Genomic DNA, 24481 nt, shown 5'->3' with positions numbered 1-24481 from the left:
AAAATCTATTTATCATAGATATTGAGCAAAACACACCAAAAATAACCTGGTTCAGTTTTAGCAAATTACAGATTAGCTTGTGTCCTAGCTAGTGATTAAATATGTTTTTCAATATAATGATTGGACAAAGCGATAACAGAACTTTTTTGGTCGAAATGATCATCAGATCAATCAGTGGGTAATCAATGTAAAAGAGGGGAGAGGGACTAGATGTGGCATTTCCACAACAGTCTGAGTTTCAAGTAAGAGTAAAGACATTTATCTGCTGCTGTAAATCCTCCACTCAGCGTCGAGGAGCAGTGAGACACAGGGAATCGAGTCCTGGAGGAGGCAGCTGGAGCTGGCTATAGCCTGGAACAGAGTGGACATAGCTGAGACTGAGATCTTCACTGAGGAGAGCCAGTGGAAGGTGGGTTTGCTCATTGCACATTACTCTAGAGAAGTAGCGTGATCTGAATTTAGCTGCATTTCACAAGCCATTATGTTGTTTTTATATGGGTGTAATGGAGTCACTTCCAAACGTGTTTGGAAAAGCGCATTTCTGGTGTTATGCTCCTGGAACATAACATCTCTGAGAGGTGACAAACTACTGGTGACACATTTTAATTTCCATATTGATGAACATCCCCATTAATTCTACTTTTAGCTGTATCATTGTTTTCTCAGTGTGGCACAGAACACATACAGCAATGGTAAAAAAGAAAGTGGACCCTGTTTTAATTCTAAGGTTTCACATGTTACATTTTAATTTGAGTTTTGTAAAAATGTTTAACAAAAATGTCAGAATGCAGAAGCAGTTTGTGAAACTAAGTACACCTCACGGTCCTGCAGGTCGTGGAACCACCTTTAACAGCAATAACCTGAAGCCACTGTTTTCTGTATGATGCTGTAAGTCTCTCACATCATTGTGGAGAATCTTTGACCATTCTTCTTTACAACGTTGCTTCAGTTCATTGAGTTTTGCAGATAATAGTTTATTTATAGTAATAATGGACCCTAAATCGATCAAGCACTTCTAGACCAAATCTAGATGTTGTTCAGACATTTGACAAGGTTGTCTTTTCTACACCTTATTAACTAAATTTTGATGGATGGAAATAGTTTGAAATGACCTTGTAACTCTTCCCAGATTGATGGGCAACGGCAATTGCCGCTTTAAGATCACTGCTGATGTCTTTCCTCCTTGGCATTGTGTTGGCACCCACCTGGATGCTCCTACCAGCAAACTGCCAAAACATTTGCCTTTTTTAGAGGTGCTCACACTTGCTGATGGTAATTTAAACAAGTGCTTTTGATCACCAGCACGTGGCTGCTACTCACCCTGTTAATTCAAATTGAAGCAGTAAGGGGTGACTCAGTTTTTCAGACACTGCTTCTGCATTTTGGCAAACAAATACTAAGAAAACGTGAGTGTATAAACACACTTCATATCAACAAATGCTGTCGTGCCACCACTAAACTTTGTAAATGGACTAAATGAAAGCAGTCAGAAAAGCTGATGATTTAAGAAAAAAAGATTGTACCTTATATCACAAAAGTTTTATGATATTATTCACAAAGAGCAATTGTGCAATCGCTTCTTTCCCCCTGACATCCCTTCACTCTCATCTTCTAGTCCAGTGACCTCCACTGGGCCTTATTCTCAGCTCTGGTTGGCAACAAGCCTCAGTTTGTGAATCTGTTGCTGGAGAATGGCGTGGAACTGAGGGATTTCCTGCAGGAGGAGCAAACTCTGTGTAAGCTCTACCAAAAGCTGCCCAGCTGCTTCTTTCTACGCAAACTAGAGAGGCGAATCAGACCTCGTGCTCGCACAGTAAAAGGGGAAAGGATCTCATTGACTCATGTCTCTGACGAAGTGCGCCACCTGCTGGGCAAATTCACTGGGCCCATCTATCATCCCTCCACATTGACGCACCACCTCAGCATGTCTGTGGAGGAGACGTCAGTAACAGTGAGTGAATTTATCCAACATGCTTACTGTTTTGACTAAAATCATGAACAGTCTGTGGGGAATTACATTTGATTTAATCAAAGGTTAATTGTTAGTAAAAGTTGAACTGTTTTCCTACCATAACATGTCCTGTTGCAAAATAGTGAAATTAGTTTCTCAAAATTTCATGTTGCCATGACGATCCTTTTTCGAAGTTTCATGCGGCTACTTATTTTAGTGTTTCAGAAAAGCTCCACTCAGACAGGACAGTGCCGAGGACCAGAGGGACGCAGGCACAGACCTTTTCCTTTGGGCTGTCGTCCAGAACAACAAGGAGCTGGCTGAAATTGCCTGGGAACAGGTGATGAAAACACAAGAAGAGACTAAATCTACTGACAGTCCTTTGTGTAATGTGTATATGTATATGTGGGTATATGACCTTGCTTCTCGCTGTATCTGTATGAGTACAGTGTAGAGACTGCATGTCTACTGCTCTGGCTGCCACTAAGATCCTGAAGAAAATGGCAGAAGAAGGAAGCGACGCAGACCAGGCACAGGAGATGCTCGAGCTCGCCGATCATTATGAAAAGCATGCGATCGGTACGAGACAGACATATACTGCAGACGGGCTTTACTGACAGAGTTAGAACTGATCAGTGATTGTATATGCGTGTACAGGTGTGTTCAGCGTGTGCCACAACAGTGACGGAGAGCGCGCTCAGAAGTTGCTGGTTCGTGTGTCACACTCCTGGGGCGGAACCACGTGCCTGCGGCTGGCGCTGGAGGCTGATGATAAAAACTTTGTGGCTCTTTCAGGCGTTCAGGTGACGCAAAATTCAGATTTTTCTTTTTCGGGTTTAATAAGGCAAGAGTCTTGTAATTTGAGTCCCAAAAAAGTGCAACGGTCTGTATTGAGTCAGAGGAAGTCACAAGGAAAAGCCATTTTTGCATTTCCACATAAAGTAGCATTAAAGAATTTTTATGTGCCACTGATTAGTTAACTTGCTAAAGACACAGATATGAATGTTTGGTATCAAATCTCTTTAAAGATTACAGTCACTGGAGTGATAACAATCCCCGTCTTTCAGGCTCTTCTGACTCAGATCTGGTGTGGTGAGCTTTCAGTGGACAACCCCGTGTGGAGAGTGCTGATCTGCATCGTCTTCTTCCCTCTCATCTACACGGGCTTTCTGGTTTTCAGGTTGCTTCTGTGTAAAAGTAGTGTTGCCCTAACATTCAGCGTGGCAGAAATAGATTTAAAGATTCCTGTGCCCAGTTTATGATAATGTATGCAATATGAGACAGAAGATGTGAATTTATTTCACGTCATATACGGTGCATATTTGTCATACTTCATCAGTGGTGGTCACTAGTCTCACTGTGATTCTCCCCAGACGTGACGAACTCATACAAAAAGAAACTGAGAAGAATGAGGAGACAGTAACAGGAAGCACATTTGGCTCGTAAGTGGACAGTTGCAGCTTAACACAACTATTAAAGCTATGGTAGGTAATCCTAGAGAGCTAGCAAGAGAGCTAGCAAGATTCGAAAGTGTCCACTCCTCTAAGCTCCACCCCCCCCTCCCCATTCCGTCAGTGCTTCATCCAAAGCCGGTGGAACCGCATGCGCACATGGAGCAGGGAGCCGGCAGAGGGGGGCGTAGGCAGAAAGCAGAGGCATCTGATTGTTTTTTTGTAGGCGACCAATCCGAGATCAGCGGGACGCTGATCTCGAATTGGTCAGCTTTTTCTCAGTCCTGCAGCTGCCACAGAGGTCTGATTATTTTCGTCCCTTTTTCTAAATACATCTTGTATAGATTTCTCTCAGGATAGACGGACCATTTCACCCAGTATTACAAAATGTGTTTCTGAACAGGATTACCTACCATGTCTTTAAAGGATAACTGCGGTATTTTCAACATTAAGCCTCTTTTCTGAGTCGTCTGCAATGTTTTAGAACCCCCCTCACCGCTTTTTTGATGTTTACTGCTGTCTCCGGTATTTGCCTAATTTTGATCAACCTGCTTCAGAATGGCAAGTCATGTGCATATCCTAAAAGGTCCGTAAAAGCACCATAAACGTCCATTTTCAAAATCATCAACTCACCGGAGTGGTTACTGGTGTGCACTGGTAATCCATATCAAATTTCGTTGCGAAAAGTTGCTTCTGTCGTGTTTTATTTGACATTTTGTAAATCCCATTGAGTTCTACTGAAGACTGGATGTTCGTTGATATTACTCCGACACCGAAACCGGAGTATAGCAAGTCAGATTCAACTGCTGAGCGGAAGTTCATCCACGGCTGTGAGGTGGCTAAGAAAATAGTTCGAGCATGAACGAGCTGCCAAATAAAACACGACAGAAGCAACTTTTCGCAACGAAATTTGATATGGATTACCAGTGCACACCAGTAACCACTCCGGTGAGTTGATCATTTTGAAAATGGACGTTTATTGTGCTTTTACGGACCTTTTAGGACATGCACATGACTTGCCATTCTGAAGCAGGTTGAGATGAATCAAAATTAGGCAAATACCGGAGACAGCAGTAAACATCAAAAAAGCGGTGAGGGGGGTTCTAAAACATTGCAGACGACTCAGAAAAGAGGCTTAATGTTGAAAATACCGCAGTTATCCTTTAACTGGATCATCTATACCAAACTGAAAAATGTGTTTTCCGCCGGCATTGCATTTAAATGGGTTTATACACACCTTTGTATTTTTCATTTTTGTTATTTTGTAAGTAAACATTTCTGCTCAAAGGTGAGTGGAAAAAAAAGACAAAAAAAAGACACAAGAGTTGGAAAACAACCACTTAAAAGTCTCCTCATCCTGAGCCACCTCTCTGTCCACAGCGTGCAGCGTATGAAGCCTCTGGGCTGCTGGTCAAGACTGATGGGCCTGTACAGCACTCCACAGGTCAAGTTTTACCTTAACATTGTATCCTACTTCGCCTTCCTCTTCCTGTTTGCTGCGGTGTTGATGATTGACTTCCAGACCACACCCTCTGCTGGAGAGCTGCTGCTCTACATCTGGCTGTTCTCTCTGGTGTGTGAGGAGGTCAGACAGGTGAGAGGCTGCAGCGATACAAACAGTATCCCTAAAGAAGCACAGGGAGGCAGAACATGTGAAAATTCAAAGATTTAACTTTTAATATTATTTACTTTTCTTTTTTTATGAAATAGAAACAAAATCTTGAATAGAGTGAGAGAGAGGAATGGAAAAACAGCGAGCACCAATTAGTTTCTTTCCTCTTTGAGCAGAGGTGTTGATGTTCTGTTTCGCTCACTGTTTTAACTTTGCTCTTTGAATAAAAGGCTGTGCGTGAAGTTTGTCGCAATGGATTCGTATTAGATATGGTACCTGGAACTTCCTGTACAATCTTCTGGCAATAATTTGGCGGCACAATAACATAATCAGGCAAAAATATACACGTTTTGCTTTAATAGATACCAACATGTTTGAACACAGGGCAAATATGGCATGAAAAAGAGAAGGGAAAGATCTGATTATTTTCAAAAATAGAGAAATGATTTAACTCTTCTTGCTGAATGTCAAAGTTTCTTTTGTGAAGTATGAGCTTAAGTGAGGCAGATATGAAGTTGATATAGACTGATACATAGTATTCCTCCAACTTTTTATCTATTTTATTCAGTTTACCAGGTTTTTAAGAGCAACTTTGATTGCACTTATTTGGCTTTTATCCCTCTGATGCGACCATTTTGTTCCTCTGGAGCCGGGGTTGGATTTCAAATAATTTTTTTTTTTTGGATGGGCATATTGAGTCAGCAAAAGAAATCAATCTATTATTTAAAAAGCACAACATTTAGAGTAACTTTTTTTGCTCTATTTTGAGGCATGCCTCCTCATTCTGCAAGCTGCTGAACGAGAGAAAACTATATTTGTTTCAAAATGTAGACAGCGCGCTCTCTGGAACCAGGTGGAAAGGCAGAATAACTTTGTTTTTTCTCGTCTCAATGGGCATTAATGAAATTTAAAAACACATTTTTTCCCCAGTATAAAACAGTGAAGGATCACATTGAGATAGTCCACATGCTGCTTCTGGTCTTCGGGCTGTATATTGCCCACGTGCTCCAGAGTATGCCATCTGTGAAGGGTTATTTGATTTAAAACATGCATCACATTTCTGAAATCCCATTTTAAATCTGTCTTTTCTTTCTCAGCTGTTTTATGATCCTGACGGTTTTGGGTTTCATAAGAAATCCAAGATGTACATCAACGACCTGTGGAATATTCTAGACGTCCTCTCCATCCTCCTGTTTATTTTAGGCCTTGTGTTCAGGTAATTTTTCGTGTGTCAGACAAACACCTCAGGCCTTGATAATAATAATTGCTGGATTATCTGTGACTCATCCGGGTTTGTCTACTTCAGGCTGACAACTGAGCTGTTCTATATGGGTAAAATCATCCTCTGCATCGACTTTGTGGTCTTCTGCCTCCGTCTTATGGCCATCTTCACTATCAGTCAAACCCTGGGACCCAAAATCATTATAGTCAGAAGGATGGTGAGAGCATTACATACCAATCTAGAGCAAGTCAGCTTGATATAGTGTGATAGCAAAAGCAGAGAACAAAAGACCTCATTCCAAGTCACCTCTGTCTTGCTGGTCCTTTATATGGTGTCTGCTGATCAAATGAGCTCAGTGTGTTTATTTGAAGGTGCTCTTAGACAAAGTTATAGCTGTTTTTTGTTTTTGTTTGATTTCACAATAGATTTCAGTCTGTTAAATATCCAGGATGAGATTGTGTTCAATTACTTCAGTTATTCTACTCCTGATTTTTAAATGAGTCTGTTTTTGATTGCATGTTCAAAACTTTTATCCTTTGGCTTTTGTGGAGATTACACCTACAGCAAAAGGCTAAATGCTGAAACTTGTTACTGCAAAATATGGAATATGTTCCAGAAGGGTTTCCAGATCCAGCTTGCAGAGGTTTTTGGGTTTTATCATTTTTCCCAGTAAAAGTCAGAAAGAATGTACGTATCTGTGGTTGCAGCTGTGTTTGTTTCCTCTGTGTTTCATGCTTGTGATCCTTTTCTGTTTGTCCTCCAGATGATGGACATGTTCTTCTTCATGTTTCTACTGAGTATCTGGGTGGTGGCGTATGGTGTGGCCAAACAAGGCATTCTCATCCACAACGACAACCGGCTGGACTGGATTGTGCGCGGGGCTGTCTACGAGCCGTACCTCATCCTATTTGGGACTTTTCCCACAAATATTGATTGTGAGTTGAGCTGTATGCAGTTGTAGTATCACGCTTGTGATAGTTGAAGCACTATAAAGTTTTGTCTTGTGAAAAAAATCCTTCGTTTCTGCACATGTAAAGCTAGTTTTACCAAGATTCAGCGTTTGTCTTCTACAGATGCGGCATTCGATATAAACTCGTGCAGCATGAACGGTACGGATCCTCTGAAGCCCAAGTGTCCCGTACTGAATGAAAACCAAACACCAGCCTTCCCTGAGTGGGTCACCGTCCTCATGCTTTGTGTTTACTTGCTCTTTGCCAACATTCTGCTGCTCAACCTGCTCATAGCAATCTTCAAGTGAGTTCTCCTCCACGTCAAACTGCGTGCAACTTTTTGTCACTAGCCCCTTTCACACTGACGAATAACCCGCGTTTAATCCGCGAATTTAGCGTGTCCGCTGTTGCGTTCACACTGCCGACCCGGGCTGCCGCGTCAACTCGACTTGCCTTTCGACCCGCGTCGGACCCTAGTCTTTTTGCCGAGCCGAGTTTGATGTAAACGCAATCGACGCGGGTCGGACGTGGGCGTGACGTGAGGAGTTTAAAAGACAGAATGGACAGCTGATTCAGAACAACAGCGACAGGTGAGGACAAGTTTCACTCTGTTTTACATTAAGTTGGAGACATTTTTTAATATGGCCAACTGGGGAGACAAGGAGGTCCGCGAGCTCCTCAGCCTCCGAGCAGAGGACGTTATTTTCCGCCACATGTCGGGGACGGTGAAGGATGGACCTCTGCTGGAAGGGCTGGTGAGACAGATTGGAGAGCGCGGTTTCCCGTGTTTGTTTGAAAAATTTGATGCAGACAGGTGTATTTAACCCTACCGCCGACGCATGGCTTTTGCCTACGTCATTGTACACGCCCAGCATTTTATGTGTTTCGTGTGACGCTCTGCCACTAGGCAACGCCCCCTGAACTCGGCTTCAGGCGACACGGGTCACCAACACGCCAAGCGTTCACATTGCTCGACGCGGGTCGAAAGTGCAATTTGGACCCACTAAGGTAGCGGGTCGCAGTGTGAAAGGGGCTACTGTTAGCTTTTTTTTTTTCCTTTTTTGCCTCCGTGAGTAAGCCTTGTTGGGTGTTTTTCTTTGTGCATCTTCACAGCTATACATTCCAGAAAGTTCAGGACAACACGGACCGAATCTGGAAGTTTCAAAGGTACGAGTTGATTAAGGAGTACCACAGTCGGCCGGCTGCCCCGCCTCCTTTCATCATCCTCAGTCATGTCTACCTCTTCATGAAGACAATGGTGCTCTGCAAGCTTCCCATCATTTACAAAGAGTTCAGTAAGGACTGAGTCATTCATTTCTAAATATGTGGAAAGAGTTTAGCAACATGCTAAAACTTACTCCACACAGTATTAGGTAAGGCAGTGATACAAAGCATTGCGATGCTGTCTTTCAGAGAATAAGCTCTCAAAGGAAGAGGAAGAGGAACTGCTGTCCTGGGAAACCTTGATGAAGGACAGATACCTGCAGTCTGCACGGCAAGCGCAAAGCCAGAGCACAGAGAGACGCATCCTGGATACAGCCCAAAAGTAAAAAAAACCTGCGGGATTTATCCGTTTTAGTACTGCTGTACTTTGTATCCTCACCACATCTGCCACATTCCTAAACACCCAAAATATGACTGTACTGTCTGAAATAGTTTTCATAAGCAGCTTGTAAAGTCCCTGAGAAATAAAATGATACTGTATGTTTTCATAAACTTGGATCATTTCTATACTAACAATAATTGCCATGATTCCTAACTTAATTCCCACACATCAGATGGGAGGTTAGGAGGAGGAGATTCATACTGCTGACTTGTCCGTCTGTTAAATACAAAGCTGGGATCAGGAGATGGCTATATTAGCCCGAGTGCTGCTTAATATTTAATTAAGGCTGCGGTTGTGATCTTGAAACAGACACTGATATTCTTCTTGTTTGTTTCCTGAGGGTTACCACCATTACCGAGCGGCTGGAGAGGGAAGAGGAATCGAGCTCTGCTGCTGTGCTGAAGAGACTGGCTAGACTGGAGGAGCAGGTTGTGACCTGATTTTTCTTTGTCACTAATGTTGCACCTGTGCCTTTAAAATGCACGATGCAAAAAAAAGATGACGGGGACTCCTGTATTTGTGGACTGTTACTTGCAGATGACTACATTGAAAAAAATCTTCATGAGCAGCTATTAAAAGTATTTGACCCACTTTACTTTGCCTCATCAGCTGCAGTGGATTGTGGACAGTCTGAAGCGTCAGGGGTTTGCTGCAAAAGAATCACAAACACTGCGTCAGTAATCAAACTCCTCATTAATCATTACTGTTACATAAGTCTATGACGCTTTGTTTTTTTTTTTCATTTTAGTTCACTCCCACTTTGCCTTTCTTTTGCAGCTCCAGTCGTAGCAGATGAGTCAAACAGCTAACTCACACGCTTTCCTGTGCCTGAGGAGAAAGTGCAGTGGGAGGTGTAGCGGCCCACTTGGATTAATCACACAAAATGCTCAGAGCTTCGACTGGTGCAACTTTAATTCTCTCCTCTTTTCACCACCGACATTTTGACACCGTGAAAACTATAAAATGGACACAAAAATACAAATGCCATAGTACCATATTTCACAGATAATGCATAGAACCATGTTTACATTTTAAACTTAAATGAATCATTTGTAGTAAACGTAAGTAATGAATTTTACATGAAATTAACATTTTATGAGTTACAGCTCTAATTGAAAATAATATAATAATGACAATTTCCCTTTGTCTTAAATTAAATAAATCACTCATTAAATAAATACACCATTTGTCTCCTCCTACCTCCTTCTGCTTCCAAGGGCGCTAAGTTTGAGCTCTGTCTGCTAGCAGCCTATCTTCCACATCTCTCAGTGACGGTCTTTGCATGTGACATACAAATGACACAAAACAAGGAGCGAACCACAATAAAATACCTTTCACAACTTTCAACAGAATATGAAAAATGTGCCATTTACACTCCCACCAAATCCTGGTACAATGAATGAACAAATACACAAAAGCTAAATGAATTGTACAGGATTTCTTGACCCTTTGACTTAAATGAATAACTTCACATTGAACTATCAGAGGTATACAGGTGAACTGTACAACATCACAAACATTCAAGCAGTGAGTCTGCGCTAATCAGTTCTCAAGGAGAAGTACTATTTTTTAGATTGGCCTCTCAATAACTGAAGGTTTAGAGGGGGGATCTTGTTTTCTATGAGGCTTTCGGTCTCCTACTTGGACTTTGACTCGACGGACCAAGCTGTCGCTGTCTTGAACAGTCTCCACCACTCGTCCTAGTTGCCAATGATTTCTCGGGAGGTTGTCATCTTTAATAATGACAATGTCATTGACTGAGGTTGCGCTGAGGTAAGTGCCATTTCTGTCTTGTGGATATGTTGAGTAGATACTCCCTTTTCCAACGACCCCAGAATTGTTCAATGAGATACTGAACTCTCCTCCATCTCTTTGTGGCGTACAAATCCTCCTTAACAAATACTCCAGGGGGAGGAAGCGCAACTTTAGATTTCATCATGATGAGGTGATTTGGTGTTAAAGGTTCCATCGCTTGAGGATCATTTATTCCATCTACTTTTAATGGGCAACTGTTCATAATAGCCATGGCTTCATAGAACAGTGTTCTGAGAGAGGCGTCATCAAGTCGACCTGGGCACTGTTCAAAGGTAGCATTTAGCACGTTTCTAATGGTTCTAATTTGCCGTTCCCAGACACCACCTGCGTGGCTGGCAGAGGGGGGGTTAAAGACAAATTCGCACTGCCTTTCAGTCAGGAAGATTTCCAGAAGTTTGGTGTCATATTGTTTAAGTGCTTCCTTAAACTCATTTCTGGCGCCAACGAAGTTAGAGCCTTGGTCACAACGAAGTTGTCTAACAGCTCCTCTGAGACTGATGAAACATCTCAATGCGTTGATGAACGAGTCTGTCGACAAATCTTCGAGCATCTCAATATGGACAGCTCTAGAGTACAGACATGTGAAAATGAGTCCATATCTTTTGTATTCTGTGCGGGCTTTCTTTACAATGAATGGTCCAAAACAGTCCATGCCGCTATACGTGAAAGGTGCTGAGGCTTCAAGACGTTCTTTAGGCAGTTCAGCCATTCGCTGGTTCTCTGTCGGTCGTCGAAGTTTCCTACAAAGCACACAGGCGCGTATCAGCTTAGTGACCAGCTTGCTCCCACCAATGACCCAGAATCCATTGGCCCTAAGCTCCATTTGTGTCTGGGTTCGACCCTGATGGCATGTCTTAGCATGGTAGTGAGACACTATGAGCTTAGTTACAGGACTATTGTTTGGTAAGACGACTGGGTGCTTGACTTTGTGACAGAGAGATGACTGTTTTAATCTCCCACCAACACAGAGAAGTCCTTCCGACCAGATGGGATCAAGACTGAAGAGAGAGCTTGAGTTTGGAAGGTCCCTTTCACCTTGAAGCATCTTTATCTCATGGGGAAAGGCTTGCTGCTGTACGATCTTAATTACTGTCTCAGCAGCCTTCTCGCGCTCCTCGACAGTCACATGTTCACTATGTTGTTTTTGTTTAGACCTCAGTCTCTTGATTCTTGCAACCACCTTTACAAGTGTTGTCCATGAGGAAAACTGACTCAGACGCTCGAGGATGTCATTGCAGTTATTGGTCTCAGTTGCAAGAACCTGAATTGTCTTTACTTCAGGATCACCGACAAGTAAGTCTGCTGGACTGCTGGGTGTTAGATGTAATTCACGCTCCCAGAGAAATTTAGGTCCTCGCAGCCAGTTCGTTGAGTGAATGTCTGAAGCATGAAGACCTCGGGATGCGTGATCGGCTGGGTTTTCTGAGGTGTAGATACCATGACGCGGAAGGTGCCACTCTGTCTCTCCCTCAGATGTTGTAGGGGCAGATTCTGCATCACCCTTGTTAATGGTTTCCTCCATGAATGTTTTGTATTGATCATAGTATTGTTTGTTGGCCTTTAATTTTTTCTTAAGACACTGTAGGCGAACTGTGGCTAGCCTCTTGTTGTTTGGTAGGTTGGGTGGACTGTTGCCTTTGAAAGGGAGGGGCATCTCATAATGCCCGTCTTCCTTCTGCGTGATGTGGTCGCTGAGGAACTGTATGAAATGAACATCATCTTGGGACACATATTTATCTTCATAACTTCTCTCAATAAAGTCTGATTCCAGGGTCTTTAGAACATCTGTTGCCGTTGGAACTGGCAGTTATTTTACTGTTAGCCGATGCACAAAGCTTTGACTTCCTTGTCTGTCTAGGTGGGGGTTTGACAATCCTATTATACTCCATCCTAGTTCTGATCTCTGTGCAAACAGTTGATTTTTGTCACCTAAGACAACTTCAAGAGGAGCCAGTGCTGACAGACAGTTGTATCATATTAAGAGCCCTACATCACAGTCCTGAAGGGGTGGCAACTTGTCTGCCAAGTTTCTGAGATGAGGCCACTGTAATGCTGTTTCCTTCGTTGGAACGTAAGACTTATCCACCGGGATGAAGTCACGACTGTAGGCCTGCTGTAGTTGAATACAACTCTCAGAGTAGAGTCTCGAACTTGTAGACCATGAACACTCTTGCTCGATATGATTGTGTCGATGGCTGTCATGGTACTCAGTTTCAGCTTTACTGGCTGGACATCCACATTCAGCTTATCAAGGACATCTTCTATGACAAATGTTGAGTCACTCTGTGTGTCCAGTATTGCATATGTAAGTATTTCTCTGTGTGGTTCTTGTACTGAAGACACAAAGACTGGGACGATACTTGAGGTAGCAGAAGAGCGTTGTGTTGATGTATGGGACACGACCTTGTGTGTTTCCTGGCTTGCACGTTCTTCTGTGGAAGTGGAGCTGTTCGTTATTGCTTCCACAGGTCTTTGGTTCCTGTCTTTGTGCAAGCAGGTTGGGTGACGACGGCTGCATGTGTTGCACGTGTGTCGCCGTTTACAATCCTTAGTCATATGACCCTTTCTTAAGCATCCAAAGCATAGCCGATTTTCATGAACGAATGCCTTCTTATCTTCAACACTCTTTGCTGTGAAAGTGAGGCACCTTGTGATGCCATGAGTTTCACTTTTACAGACAGAGCACGGCGATTTGGTTTGCTGTTGTTCGTTTCTTGTTTCTCTTGAGCGAAACTATTTGGTTGTATGCTTGTGTTGAAAGCTTTGGCTCTCTTTGAAATTCTATCATCTACAGCAGTGTTTCCCAAACTTTTTTGGCCTGAGTACCCCCTGAGCCTTGTTGTCACACCACGAGTACCCCCTCACACATACAATGCGTGCGATGATTCTCCAAAAGTAGAGCAACACAGTGGTTATTACATGAAAATCATTTTATTTAATATCCTTAAAGCTGCGGTCGGCAACTTTTTTTTAGTCATATTAGCTTGAACTGTCATGGGATTCTGGAAGTAGAATATTAAATAGGCTGTTTAGGAAAAATAACGAAATCTGTAGCTCCCTCTGAAGCCTGTAATCATGCTTGCAAAAACCGAGCGCTCCCGGCTGTTTTTAACCAATCAAGTTAGGGTGGAGGAATCCTACCTGTCAATCACAGCTTGTGCACACGCTGCTGAGCGTGAGTCTGCCCCAGCTTGTGTGCGCTCACACTGGTGTGAACTCACGTGCACAACCTTGTCCACAGAGGGGGAGGGGTTTGGGGGGCGATTCGGAGCTTGTTAGAGGTTGGGGGAGGGACTTGAAAGTTGTATCAGTTCGAATTTTCCGACTTTAGACTCGTAATTTTGAAAACCTGCCGACTGCAGCTTTAACTTGAACATAAAATTCTCAGGCTTTCTCTCTCTTTTTTTTAACCTCAGTTGAATTCAACATAAGAATAAAAAACATTTTCTTGAAATATAAATAATTAACCAAATAACATAAATACTAAATCAAAATAATCTTCCTTTGTTATCTAACTTAAACAAGTAACATTTCTCTTTTTTTTAAGAATACATGAACATAACTCATTTCTCTCTCTTTTTAAGAATACATTAACAGGCCTAACTCATGTAACATTCATCACAAAACTGGAGTCTCCTTCATAAACAGTCCTCCATAAAAGTGTGACGCCTTAATAAATAAATAAATAAATAAATAATAATTTAAAAAAAAACTTCCCTTGCGCCACGTACCCCCTGCAGTACCTCCGCGTACCACTAGGGGTACGCGTACCCCCGGTTGGGAAACACTGATCTACAGGTTTGAAATTTATCAAGAATAGAGAGGCAATAGGGTTACAAGCTATGCGTGCCTCTCTGCTAAGGAACTCTGTGAAGCATGCAAGATCCGGATAGCTGCCAGATGTGTCAAGTTCATCCACAACAATTCGACTCCACTTTCGAACGATCCATTCTGGCAGTTTTTTGAGCAACTTGTGGTTTTCCTCACAGTCGTTAAGAATAGCTAATCCTTTGACGTGTGGGATTGCCTCAGTGCAGCTTTGGAGGTAGTCGGCGAACTCTCGTAGTGCTAGCGGATCATTTGTGCTGATCTTTGGCCATTTCATGAGCTTATCGCGGAAAGCTTTCTGTATGATGAATGGGTTCCCATATCTGTCCTGTAAAACTTTCCATGCTCTATTGTATGCATCCTCTGAATCTCGATAAAAGAAACCTTCAACAGCTTTGCGTGCCTCTCCAGCAAGATAATTTTTGAGATAAAACATCTTCTCACTTGCTGGAAGTGGTTTTCTGTTGATCAGAGTCATGAATGACATCATCCAATCTGTAAACTTTAAAGGGTCACCACCGAACGTGGTGGGTTCAGGGATTGGCAAGCGGTTCATACTCAATGAGCTAGCAATTGCTTGTGCTAAACTGACAGACTCTTGGGTCATTGTCACTTCAGGAACTGCTTGGCGAGGTCGGAATGAAGCAGCGTCTGGATTCAACCAAGGCTCTGTTTGTGTCCTGTAGTGAGCTGAGCTAGTTCTGTTGTCATTTCTTCTTCAAAACTGTCATATGCTCTCACACGAGCTGCAGCTATAGCAACCTCTTTTGTTGCTTGTAACTGCTGCAGTTTTGCTCTCTCTTGTTCCAACTGTTGTCGCATTTCCACTTCTCTTTGTTTAATTTCTGACAACATTTTTGCCTCTTTAAGTTTCCATTCACTTTCTAGCTTGTGAAGATGTGCTCGTTGTGCTTGAATTTCTTCAATGGCTTTTGATTGTTCCAGCTTAGCAGCGATACTGGCTGAGCTGGAGTGTTGGCTTGATTTCTCTGATGACTCTGATAAACTTACACAGGGTATCTGCACATTTTTTATCAACAAATTTAATGACTTTTAAGACCTTTTTAAGACCTCTAAGAACAAATATTAAGACCATTACCACGGCAAAAATATATATAAAAACTACACTCTAGACTGTTCGGTGTTGAAAAAAAGTCCAGTGTGAAATGTGTGCTTCAGTGACACTGAATTAGTGTGTCAACATGATCGCATAAGATTTGAACGCACAAGGGAACACCACACACTACAGGACAATCGTGCCCAATTTTCACACCTCTGCGAAGGAGAGGACACATAATGGCTCGGCGGCCAGCAATCGGATAAACCAATGAAGTGAATCAAACCTGTGAAAGAATGAAAACAACAAGTGAATGAAACCTGCACTCACCCATTATGAAGTTAACTCTGCCAGCCCCATACTCTTGCCCCTGCTCAGCCAACTCCTTGACGTCGGGTATGGTTGGTAACGTTACTGCGGCTAGCATTAGCAACGAGGCTGCTAGGCTTGCTAAATCGGTAAGCATTAGGCTACTGAAGAAAGCTAGTCTTTTTAGCTACGTTATATTATCATCTTTCTTCTCGGCTATAAGTTAACCTTTATTTACGGCCACTGGCCCTAACCTGACGCGTTAGCTGTCAAATCACCGGAAGTTTTCACCGGAAGTACTGGCGCACACACAAAAGTTTGAACGTCAACGGTCGCCATATTGTGCACAGAGCGATAGAAAATCGTCTCTCCAGACATATCTTTCTTTCATTCCGCTCAGATGAAATTTAATGCCACTCTTCGAAAATCGGTGAAACTTAAGACATTTTAAGACCTTAAAAAACATATTTTTTATTTAAGACTTTTTAATACTATTTAAGGATCCGCGGAGACCCTGCTTACAGTTTCAGTTTTAGTTAAGCCAAAGACAGACCCATATTCCTTTTTGTTTAACGTTTCTCTTACTCTTTCTTTTTCAAGTTGATCGTTATAATTTTCATCAATAGTCTCTAGACGGTTGCTTATGAGGTCACAAATTTCCTTTGTCAGCACAACACAGGCATCCATTTTTTTGACAATCTCTGGCGTGGTGTTAGTTACGTAGAATAGGTTCATACTGCAGTTTTACAGCATCATACTTTGCTTGAATCTCTTCATGTAGTTTATTGAGGTCTTCTAATGAGCAGAGGGTTTTTAGTTTTGTCCTAGTCTCCCTTGCTGCTAGCTTCCAAGAGTCATAGGCCTTGTTAAACGTTTTTTCACGTTTTTTGGTGTCTTGGTCATGCATTTCTTGGCCTTTCTCTGTTAGCTTTCTCTCACATGAGCTAGACCTGAGTGGCGTGTCTGTGGGATTGTCTTTTTCTTCTGTTGGGAGTGACATCTTGTTTGTTTGTGCAACTGTTTCAAGTCTAGCGTGGCTTTGATTATCCTATACCTGAATTCACACCTATGAGCTGTAGTTACCTTTTACCACAGAGTAATATCTATATCAAGCATTTACAGATTATGGACATTCAAAGGGATTTTTAGCATGAAAACAGTAACAAGTGTCATAAATAATCGTTGTAGACATTAATAGCTTCACCTTTTTTAACCTTTTTCTAAACAGACATATCGTTAATTTTTAATCCCTAAAACACATACCATTTGTAAATAGTTCTCTTTTGCTCCTTAGCACTCAATGTCCTTTTCAGCATCCGTAGTTGTACCTTCAGTGTGCTGTGCCTTTTTAGTCTTGCCTGTACAGGATATCGGTGCGAGCGGAATCAGCTGGCTGGTATCGGTTTGGTAGCTGGATCTCAGATGAGGTGTCAGCTTTTTTGCAGGTTGTAGCAAGGAGTTTTCACTGTAGCGGCCCACTTGTATTAATCACACAAAATGCTCAGAGCTTCGACTGGTGCAACTTTAATTCTCTCCTCTTTTCACCACTGACATTTTTGACACCGTGAAAACTATAAAATGTACACAAAAATACAAATGCCATAGTACCATATTTCACTGTGACGGAGGAGCCGTCATAAGCTAGAACGTAGAACTAGAGTAAAGTCCGTTCCGACACACAGATACATACATACACCTGATTTAACTTACTTTTGGTTTCAGTGAAGCTGGAGCGGGTCGTCGTGGGTGCACACACGGTGTTCCTGCCTCAATCGTCATGCCCATCATAAGTTGTAGTTTAGTATCAAACATTTTGCGTGGTTTAGATCTGTAGGATTGGTTACTTCCAGGTGAGCGCTGCCGGAAGGGAGTCATGTGACAAAGCAATGGTGACGTCATCGGGATGCTTATTAATTTAGTTTGCATTTGTTAAACTGAGTAGATATTTTTGATTACAGGTTTTTTTATTTCATTTATTTTAGTACATCTACTGAATTAGTAGAAATTGTTTAGGGGTTTTCTTGTCTTTTGTTTGTAAAGAGGTGGGGTTTTATACCTCGGGGGCGGAGCCTATGGCTATAAAAACAGGGCTCGGTGCCACAGTCTGGCAGTCTGGGCTTAGACTCGCTACAAGTCATACTGAAGGTGATGGACTGTCTGAGTTTTGAAGGTACTGCTGTTTTTTCTGTTTTAACCTGCCTGGATGTCCTTTGTAATTCTTTTTTGCACTGCTGCTTCACTTTGTTTTTTGTTTGAGCCTTGAAGATGAGCACAATAAAACGCCATCTAAGTGAATTCCGGCATTTGGCTTTAATTTTTGCCCAAGTCATAACCGAGCCCCGCCACACACACAGATAATGCTTAGAACCATGTTTACATTTTAAACTTAAATTAATCATTTGTAGTAAACGTAAGTAATGAATTTTACATGAAATTAACATTTTATGAGTTATAGCTCTAACTGAAAATAATATAATAATGACAATTTCCATTTGTCTTAAATTAAATAAATCACTCATTAACAGTGGCGGCTCCTGACATTTTTTTTAGGTAGTGCAATTTCCAGTCTGTGAAAGCTGCATCAGAGTGTGCTGTGCGAAGCTGAACCGATTGCACTGATGCAAACCTGTTATGTTCCCACACAGGAAATAAAATGTCCAATCGTCCAGAAACTCCTTGTCTTCCTTAAATAAACACAACGCAGAGTCGAGGGGTTATTTGGTCTTCCAAATAACCAAAGTGACTGCAATTTCCCCCCGTTATGTCCATAAGTACCATAAAAGTCCATAGGACTGAGGTATATTTGTCTAGGTAGCATAATTTATTGTAATAATTTTAAATAATTTTTTGTTATTTTTTGCATAATTTGCCAATCAGTTAATATTACACCTTAACCATTATTTATTTATTTTCCTCATATTGTTCCAGGATTCTATGAGATAAGTAAACACATAAGCTCTTAATGATAAGATTCATTCAATTTTCATTCTACAGAATGTATTTAAAATGACAGCATATAAATCCAAGTCAAGTGTTTATTGAAGTTTTGGAAAATATGACTTAGAAAAGCATAACCAGTTGTCAAACATGGTTAAGTGCAGCTTACTTATGTGAGATTTCTCTCTTTTTTAAATATAATACTGCACCGTTAACAATGAATGTGTCATTATACATTCTGCTATCATTGTCAACATTATCAGGGGCGGTTTTAGGCAATCTGAGGCCCTGGGCAAAGAACCATTTTGAGGCCCCCCTTAACTCAAACACATAGAGTAATAATGAGAAAATCAACCATATGTATTGATGCACATATTTTAATGAACATGTGGAAATCATTGAAAAAATAATATACACTGAGAAACAAATACTGAAATGTATATCCTTGTTAAAAGGCATATAAACACAGCAGGTAAGTATTAACTAATTTACAACCTCTCTTTTACAGGATTTTGAGCCAAAATAGGTGATTGTTTGCCTCCAAGTATACTTTTCTAGGAAATAAATTGTCAGCACAACTGGCTCAATGCTGAAATTGAACAATTGGACCCAATAAAGATCACGGTCAGACTATCTGGATATAAGCTGTGTGTGTGTGTGTGTGTGAGAGAGTGAGTGAGTGAGTCTGCCTGCCTGCCAGTCTCATGGATGGTGGTGGTGGCTAAAGTGGATGAGACCTGCACAAAATGACAAGGGGAGAAACAAAAAGCAGGGGGTACATGCTGTATCACAGGAAAGGGAACACAAGGCCTGCCATGAAATGCTCCCCATCTGCACAATTTTATTTCTTTGACCTCAGCATTAGGTACTGTTAACTGCATGTATTTGGTGCCAATATATGTATGAGTTTGATAGGTCTGATAAAAGATATGTTAGTGGTGGATTGGTTTATTGTATTTTATCTTAAAGCAGCAAGAAAAATATTTAATTTCTTAAAAACAAGTGTAGCTATTGAATATGAGAATATGTCCTTTAATGGTGAGAAACACACAGATGCTATGACTTGTCTATCAGGCATAGATCAAATTATATTTTCATATAGTGATATTCAGGATCAGAAGGCTATTGTTTCGACCTATACAGCCTACAGGTTAACACAAATAAAAGCACTTACTTTTGAACCTTGCAACAAAAGCTGGAATCATATTTAGTCTTGTGAAACCCCAAGTCAAATATATTAACCTTGTTTTGAAAAAAATCAAGTCCATTCATTTTGTACTTATGGCTGGGGTATATATTTTCACAGAACAGAAAAGTGTTGTTTTGCGTTCGCTATAACGCGATTTTGTGTTGAGAAGATAATCGGTACACTCTTTAGACTTCCTCTGTACATGGGACGGCTGCTTAACCCACTACGCCACCAACCGCCCCCTCTTTAGACTTTTAAAGACTGAAAGCAACCGATGTTCTTCTCTTACATCTCCTTCATAAATAATTAAATCGTAGAATAGTATGTTCCCCAGCGTTTGTTTTGGCGAAATGCTTCACTTTCTGAACAAACGAGTGGGGTGCGCTCGCTCCCGCGAGGGAGTGCATCTGACGGCAGGGGTGACGAATTCGGCACAACAGGGGTCGGGGTACGAATTGTTTGTCAGTAGAAACTTGGGACAAACCGATGTAAAACAAAAAAAATGTATCTGAGTGATGGATCTGCCGCTATTGCTGTTGATGACCACTACGGATATTGCTGGTGGACTACTCACAGAGTTACTCTTCAGGCACCAGAGCCAGAGCGAATCCAGATCAGTGTTGCCAGATCTTGGACGCGAAATAAGCGACTACCGTCCCAAAAACAAGCCCAAAAGACTGCTCAAAATTGCTTATAATAAGCGGAATTGGCAACCATGATCCAGATTGCTGTGTGTGACGTGACGACGTCACACACGCCACATGGGCCTATGTAGTTTCGCTGGATAATTTAGCTGCAGGATTACACGTGAATCGTGCTTACTTATATTGCTTTTATTATTCTCCTAGCAATGTGATGCTCATGTCGACCAGAAATGTGTATATTGACTATTATTAATAATATTAATAATTTATTAATTGTATTTATTTATTAAAATAACAAATGCAGGGAAACAGGAATACCGTGACGTGACGACAAGGAGGCCCCTGATTGGACGAGGCCCCGGGCAATTGCCCGACCTTGCCCAATGGACTAACCGCCTATGAACATTATATAAAAGATTTAAATCATTACAAGTCAATGATTGAGCACAAAAGGTTAAGTTATTTAGCTACATCAAATACTACCTGGAAAAATACCAGGGTTGGTGGAGCCCTGGGTTTCATCTTTGCCTCGCAAGGCGAGCCCGAAAATCCTGCAAAATTCTTCCAAACTTCCTTCTCCGCATTAGTACGACGACTAAAGGGTACTTCTTTCAGAAATACTACCGTATTGTTGCACTCGCCATGTTCTTCATAGAATGTTTTTTTTTTTTTTTTTCTTTATTGAAAACCACAATGTTACAACAACAAGTAGAAAGTTCATGGTCCCGCGCAACAGACATATGACGAAAGCACGTTGTGCGTCGTTTGTGCGAGCACATAAACCCTCATAGAAAATGCATTGGGAACAGGATGTTTGAAAAAAACCGAGGTCCCATTCATGTGAATGGGAGCTTCCTGGTGCAAATTCGACCCTGACAGAAATCGCACAAAATGGGCGTAGCAACACCAGGCGCGACCTTAATCTGATTGGACAATGACATATACAACCAGTTTGCCTACAGCAGATCAGTCCCACCTTAGCAACTAGATTAAATAAATAAATAAATAAATACACCATTTGTCTCGTCCTACCTCCTTCTGCTTCCAAGGGCGCTAAGTTTGAGCTCTGTCTGCTAGCAGCCTATCTTCCACATCTCTCAGTGACGGTCTTTGCATGTGACATACAAATGACACAAAACACGGAGCGAAACACAATAAAATACCTTTCAACAAAATATGAAAAGTAATTCATTTGTTCTCGTGTTTTTACCAAATCTGGAGCAACGTGCAAATGTCGTTATGAGACGGGAGCAGAAAATCTAGCGTCAGCGTTAACAGGAAGTAAGGGAAGAAGAGCGGTGCTCTTCAAAATGAAAGCACAAAAATGTAGTGGCAGAACTGCATCATTTATCATAAACAAAATTAGCTGCCATTTACAGGAGGTACTTTGCACAAATCACCAGCTGCTGGGACTCAGAAAAATCACTGCGCAGAAAGATTGTCCAGGATTGTTGGATTCAGGTGGTTTTCATGTCCCCTTTTTTTTTTCTAGGTCAGCTTCAGCTGCTACATGCCAACTTATTATGCCTCTGAAGGCTGTGGCGACCATATGGACGGGTATGTTTGGACATCAAAGGGCCAATCGTCAGATTGTGGGTTGCCTTTACTACTAAGACAATCCAAAAGGAGTTTCTCCTCAAATATTATTTTGCATATAATTAATAACCCTTAGTGACCAAGGCATACTAATTAAAACATTTTTTAAAACAATTTCAGTTGAACTAACTAACCGTCCTGACTGTGTCCACTGTCTGATTACAAAGCCTCTCCTTACATCTGCATATCTCTCATCTATTCTTTCTCCTAAAAGATCCGAACCAGAAGCCTTAGATAAGTACAGGTACGATACAATATAAGGTGAACTAGGCATCAAATAGCACGCTCAGCAACCTTAGAAGCAGGCCTTGATTTGTGATATGGATCCTCTTATCAATAGAAACCCGGGAGGGAGGACGGGCATAAGAGGACGAGGAGCACTCAGCCGCCTCAGTCCCAACCTGAATTTAGACCTTGTGCTCACACGGTAAGTTCTCTCATTGGCTTACAGAGATTTAAAAACATTGTTGTTCTTGCTTGGCACGATCTAAGACTTTCTGGACTTTCAGCTGGCGAGACAGCGAGAGGTCCGTTTTGGAGTACCTGGCCGTTTTGGATGAGAGTCGAGGAACCTTAGTTCTACCTGGAGTGAGTGCTTGTGTTTGCTCTGCTCAGGTGGTTTTTACTTTTTGCACTCTTAAAATAAATGTCCTGTTCTCTTGTGACCTTTAAACCTTCAGGGGCCCGTCGACTCCGCTGATCAGCTGCCAGCGACTCTTAAGAGAACCCTGGGAAAGAAGCTGTATGAAACAATAAATGCAAACGTATCAGAGGGAACAAAGGTGTGTTTGAAAGTTTTGGTTCCCTTCTTTAGAGTCGAGGTTTAAAGGCAGGCAAATGCATGATAAATACAAAACGCAGGACTAGAAGTGATGTGCAAATTCAAAGAAGCACAAGTATCAACATTAAAACCATTTAGATAAAAATGGTACTTTTACATTAAAGATACTTTTACTGGACACACTGGCTTTCGTGAGGGATCAGACTTGTAATCCAACATTATTCGTTTAGTTTGACTACTGCTTAGAGATGAGGATTCATTTAAAAATACTTTTCTCACTGAACTTGTAGTAGTTGAGTCTGACTTGATGATGCCGTGTTCCTGCGTTTCAGGTGTTTGAAGGCTACATGGATGACAGCAGGAACACAGATAATGCCTGGGTGGAAACCACCGTCTTAAACATTCACCTGGACAGAGCGAGCCAAGTCATGGTGGATGTCAACAATATGGTGAGAACACCCTTGGCTTATTATTATATGATATATTCAACACCCTCTATTTCTTATTTGACCCGCAATTGTCATCTGCATGTGATCATCTCCTGCCTCTCAGGTGGTGAGCGGCCACAGTGGTCTTCAGTGGCAGGAGGTGAGCAGCAAAACCAGACTGAGCTCAGACCAAAGACACTCACTGCGGCAGGTTGCAGCGCTGCACAACAGGAAGTTCTGACTGTCACGCTGCTGTAACCAAAAATGTGCCTCTGCATCCTCAGGTTACTTTCTGCCAGTCAGCATGGCCTCTTGTTAAGGCTCACGCAGATGCATTTGTGTTGCACTGAAAGCACTTGTGAAGAAAAATGTAAAAGACTCTAAAGCCATAAGTATGCTGCTGTGGATGAGCTGCGTCTGTACCTACACACTATGCTCCTGCACACATGTGAACACTGAGGGTAAATACTTCACCTACTCCAATACGGCACAAAGGCGCTGCACTTTCACTTCAATAGTTGTCTAAACACTATACTGTAGTAATTTATTATCATAGTAATGTCTTGCAAAATTGCTATAGTAATGCACAATTCTGTTTCCAGACAACACATATAAATCCATTTTGCTATCAGAAGTGAAATACCGTGTGTGAAAAAGATCACTGCATTGCAATATGAATGATTAAATGATGTCCCAACTATAACAGCCTAATAATCAGGGCTGGACTGGGGAAATTTTTCAGGCCGGGCATTTTTAACCAAGACCAGGCCACCACCAGGTATTGAAGGGGAAAAAATTAAGCGCGCTGTGACAGCGTGTTTTTTTTTTTTTGGTCCCTTAAACCAGGGGTTCCCAAACTTTTCCATGCCAAGGCCCCCCAAACAGTATTAGCTTCTGGCCGGGGACCCCCTTTGCAAACCACAGACAATACAAAATATGTAAAGAAACATCAACTTTTAGAACGTATTTTATTTCTTTTATTCACGGACAGTAGCTCGCCGTGTGAATGCAGCCGGACTAAATGCTCTTCTTTACGTCTGAAGAAGTCAACCGTTTTTTCGGACTCTGACGGATGTTTTTGTATCAAGTGACGCTGAAGTTTCGA

The 24481-nt window shown here is 41.7% G+C and overlaps 1 protein-coding gene across 1 annotated transcript in view; it reads left to right on the top strand.

Annotated features, from left to right (window-relative positions):
• Positions 1–23968, top strand: part of LOC142395981 (transient receptor potential cation channel subfamily M member 2-like) — a 29483-nt gene extending 5515 nt beyond the window's left edge. Inside the window, exons 8-30 of the mRNA XM_075478529.1 lie at positions 288–409; positions 1616–1979; positions 2182–2291; positions 2401–2530; positions 2609–2754; positions 3019–3131; positions 3325–3393; positions 4765–4996; positions 6112–6230; positions 6321–6453; positions 7000–7171; positions 7310–7490; positions 8300–8481; positions 8600–8732; positions 9133–9220; positions 9608–9643; positions 22064–22128; positions 22382–22411; positions 22508–22594; positions 22677–22755; positions 22848–22949; positions 23281–23397; positions 23501–23968. Of these exons, the coding sequence (XP_075334644.1) occupies positions 288–409; positions 1616–1979; positions 2182–2291; positions 2401–2530; positions 2609–2754; positions 3019–3131; positions 3325–3393; positions 4765–4996; positions 6112–6230; positions 6321–6453; positions 7000–7171; positions 7310–7490; positions 8300–8481; positions 8600–8732; positions 9133–9220; positions 9608–9643; positions 22064–22128; positions 22382–22411; positions 22508–22594; positions 22677–22755; positions 22848–22949; positions 23281–23397; positions 23501–23617 (2927 nt within the window). The 3' untranslated portion in view covers positions 23618–23968. The remainder of the gene's footprint in view (positions 1–287; positions 410–1615; positions 1980–2181; positions 2292–2400; positions 2531–2608; positions 2755–3018; positions 3132–3324; positions 3394–4764; positions 4997–6111; positions 6231–6320; positions 6454–6999; positions 7172–7309; positions 7491–8299; positions 8482–8599; positions 8733–9132; positions 9221–9607; positions 9644–22063; positions 22129–22381; positions 22412–22507; positions 22595–22676; positions 22756–22847; positions 22950–23280; positions 23398–23500) is intronic.
• Positions 23969–24481: the final 513 nt, after the last annotated feature.

Source organism: Odontesthes bonariensis, chromosome 12 (assembly GCF_027942865.1).
Source record: "Odontesthes bonariensis isolate fOdoBon6 chromosome 12, fOdoBon6.hap1, whole genome shotgun sequence".
NCBI classification, from domain to species: domain Eukaryota; kingdom Metazoa; phylum Chordata; class Actinopteri; order Atheriniformes; family Atherinopsidae; genus Odontesthes; species Odontesthes bonariensis.
The sequence above is the reverse complement of the archived record's forward strand: the minus strand, read 5'-3'. Positions and strand labels throughout refer to the sequence as shown.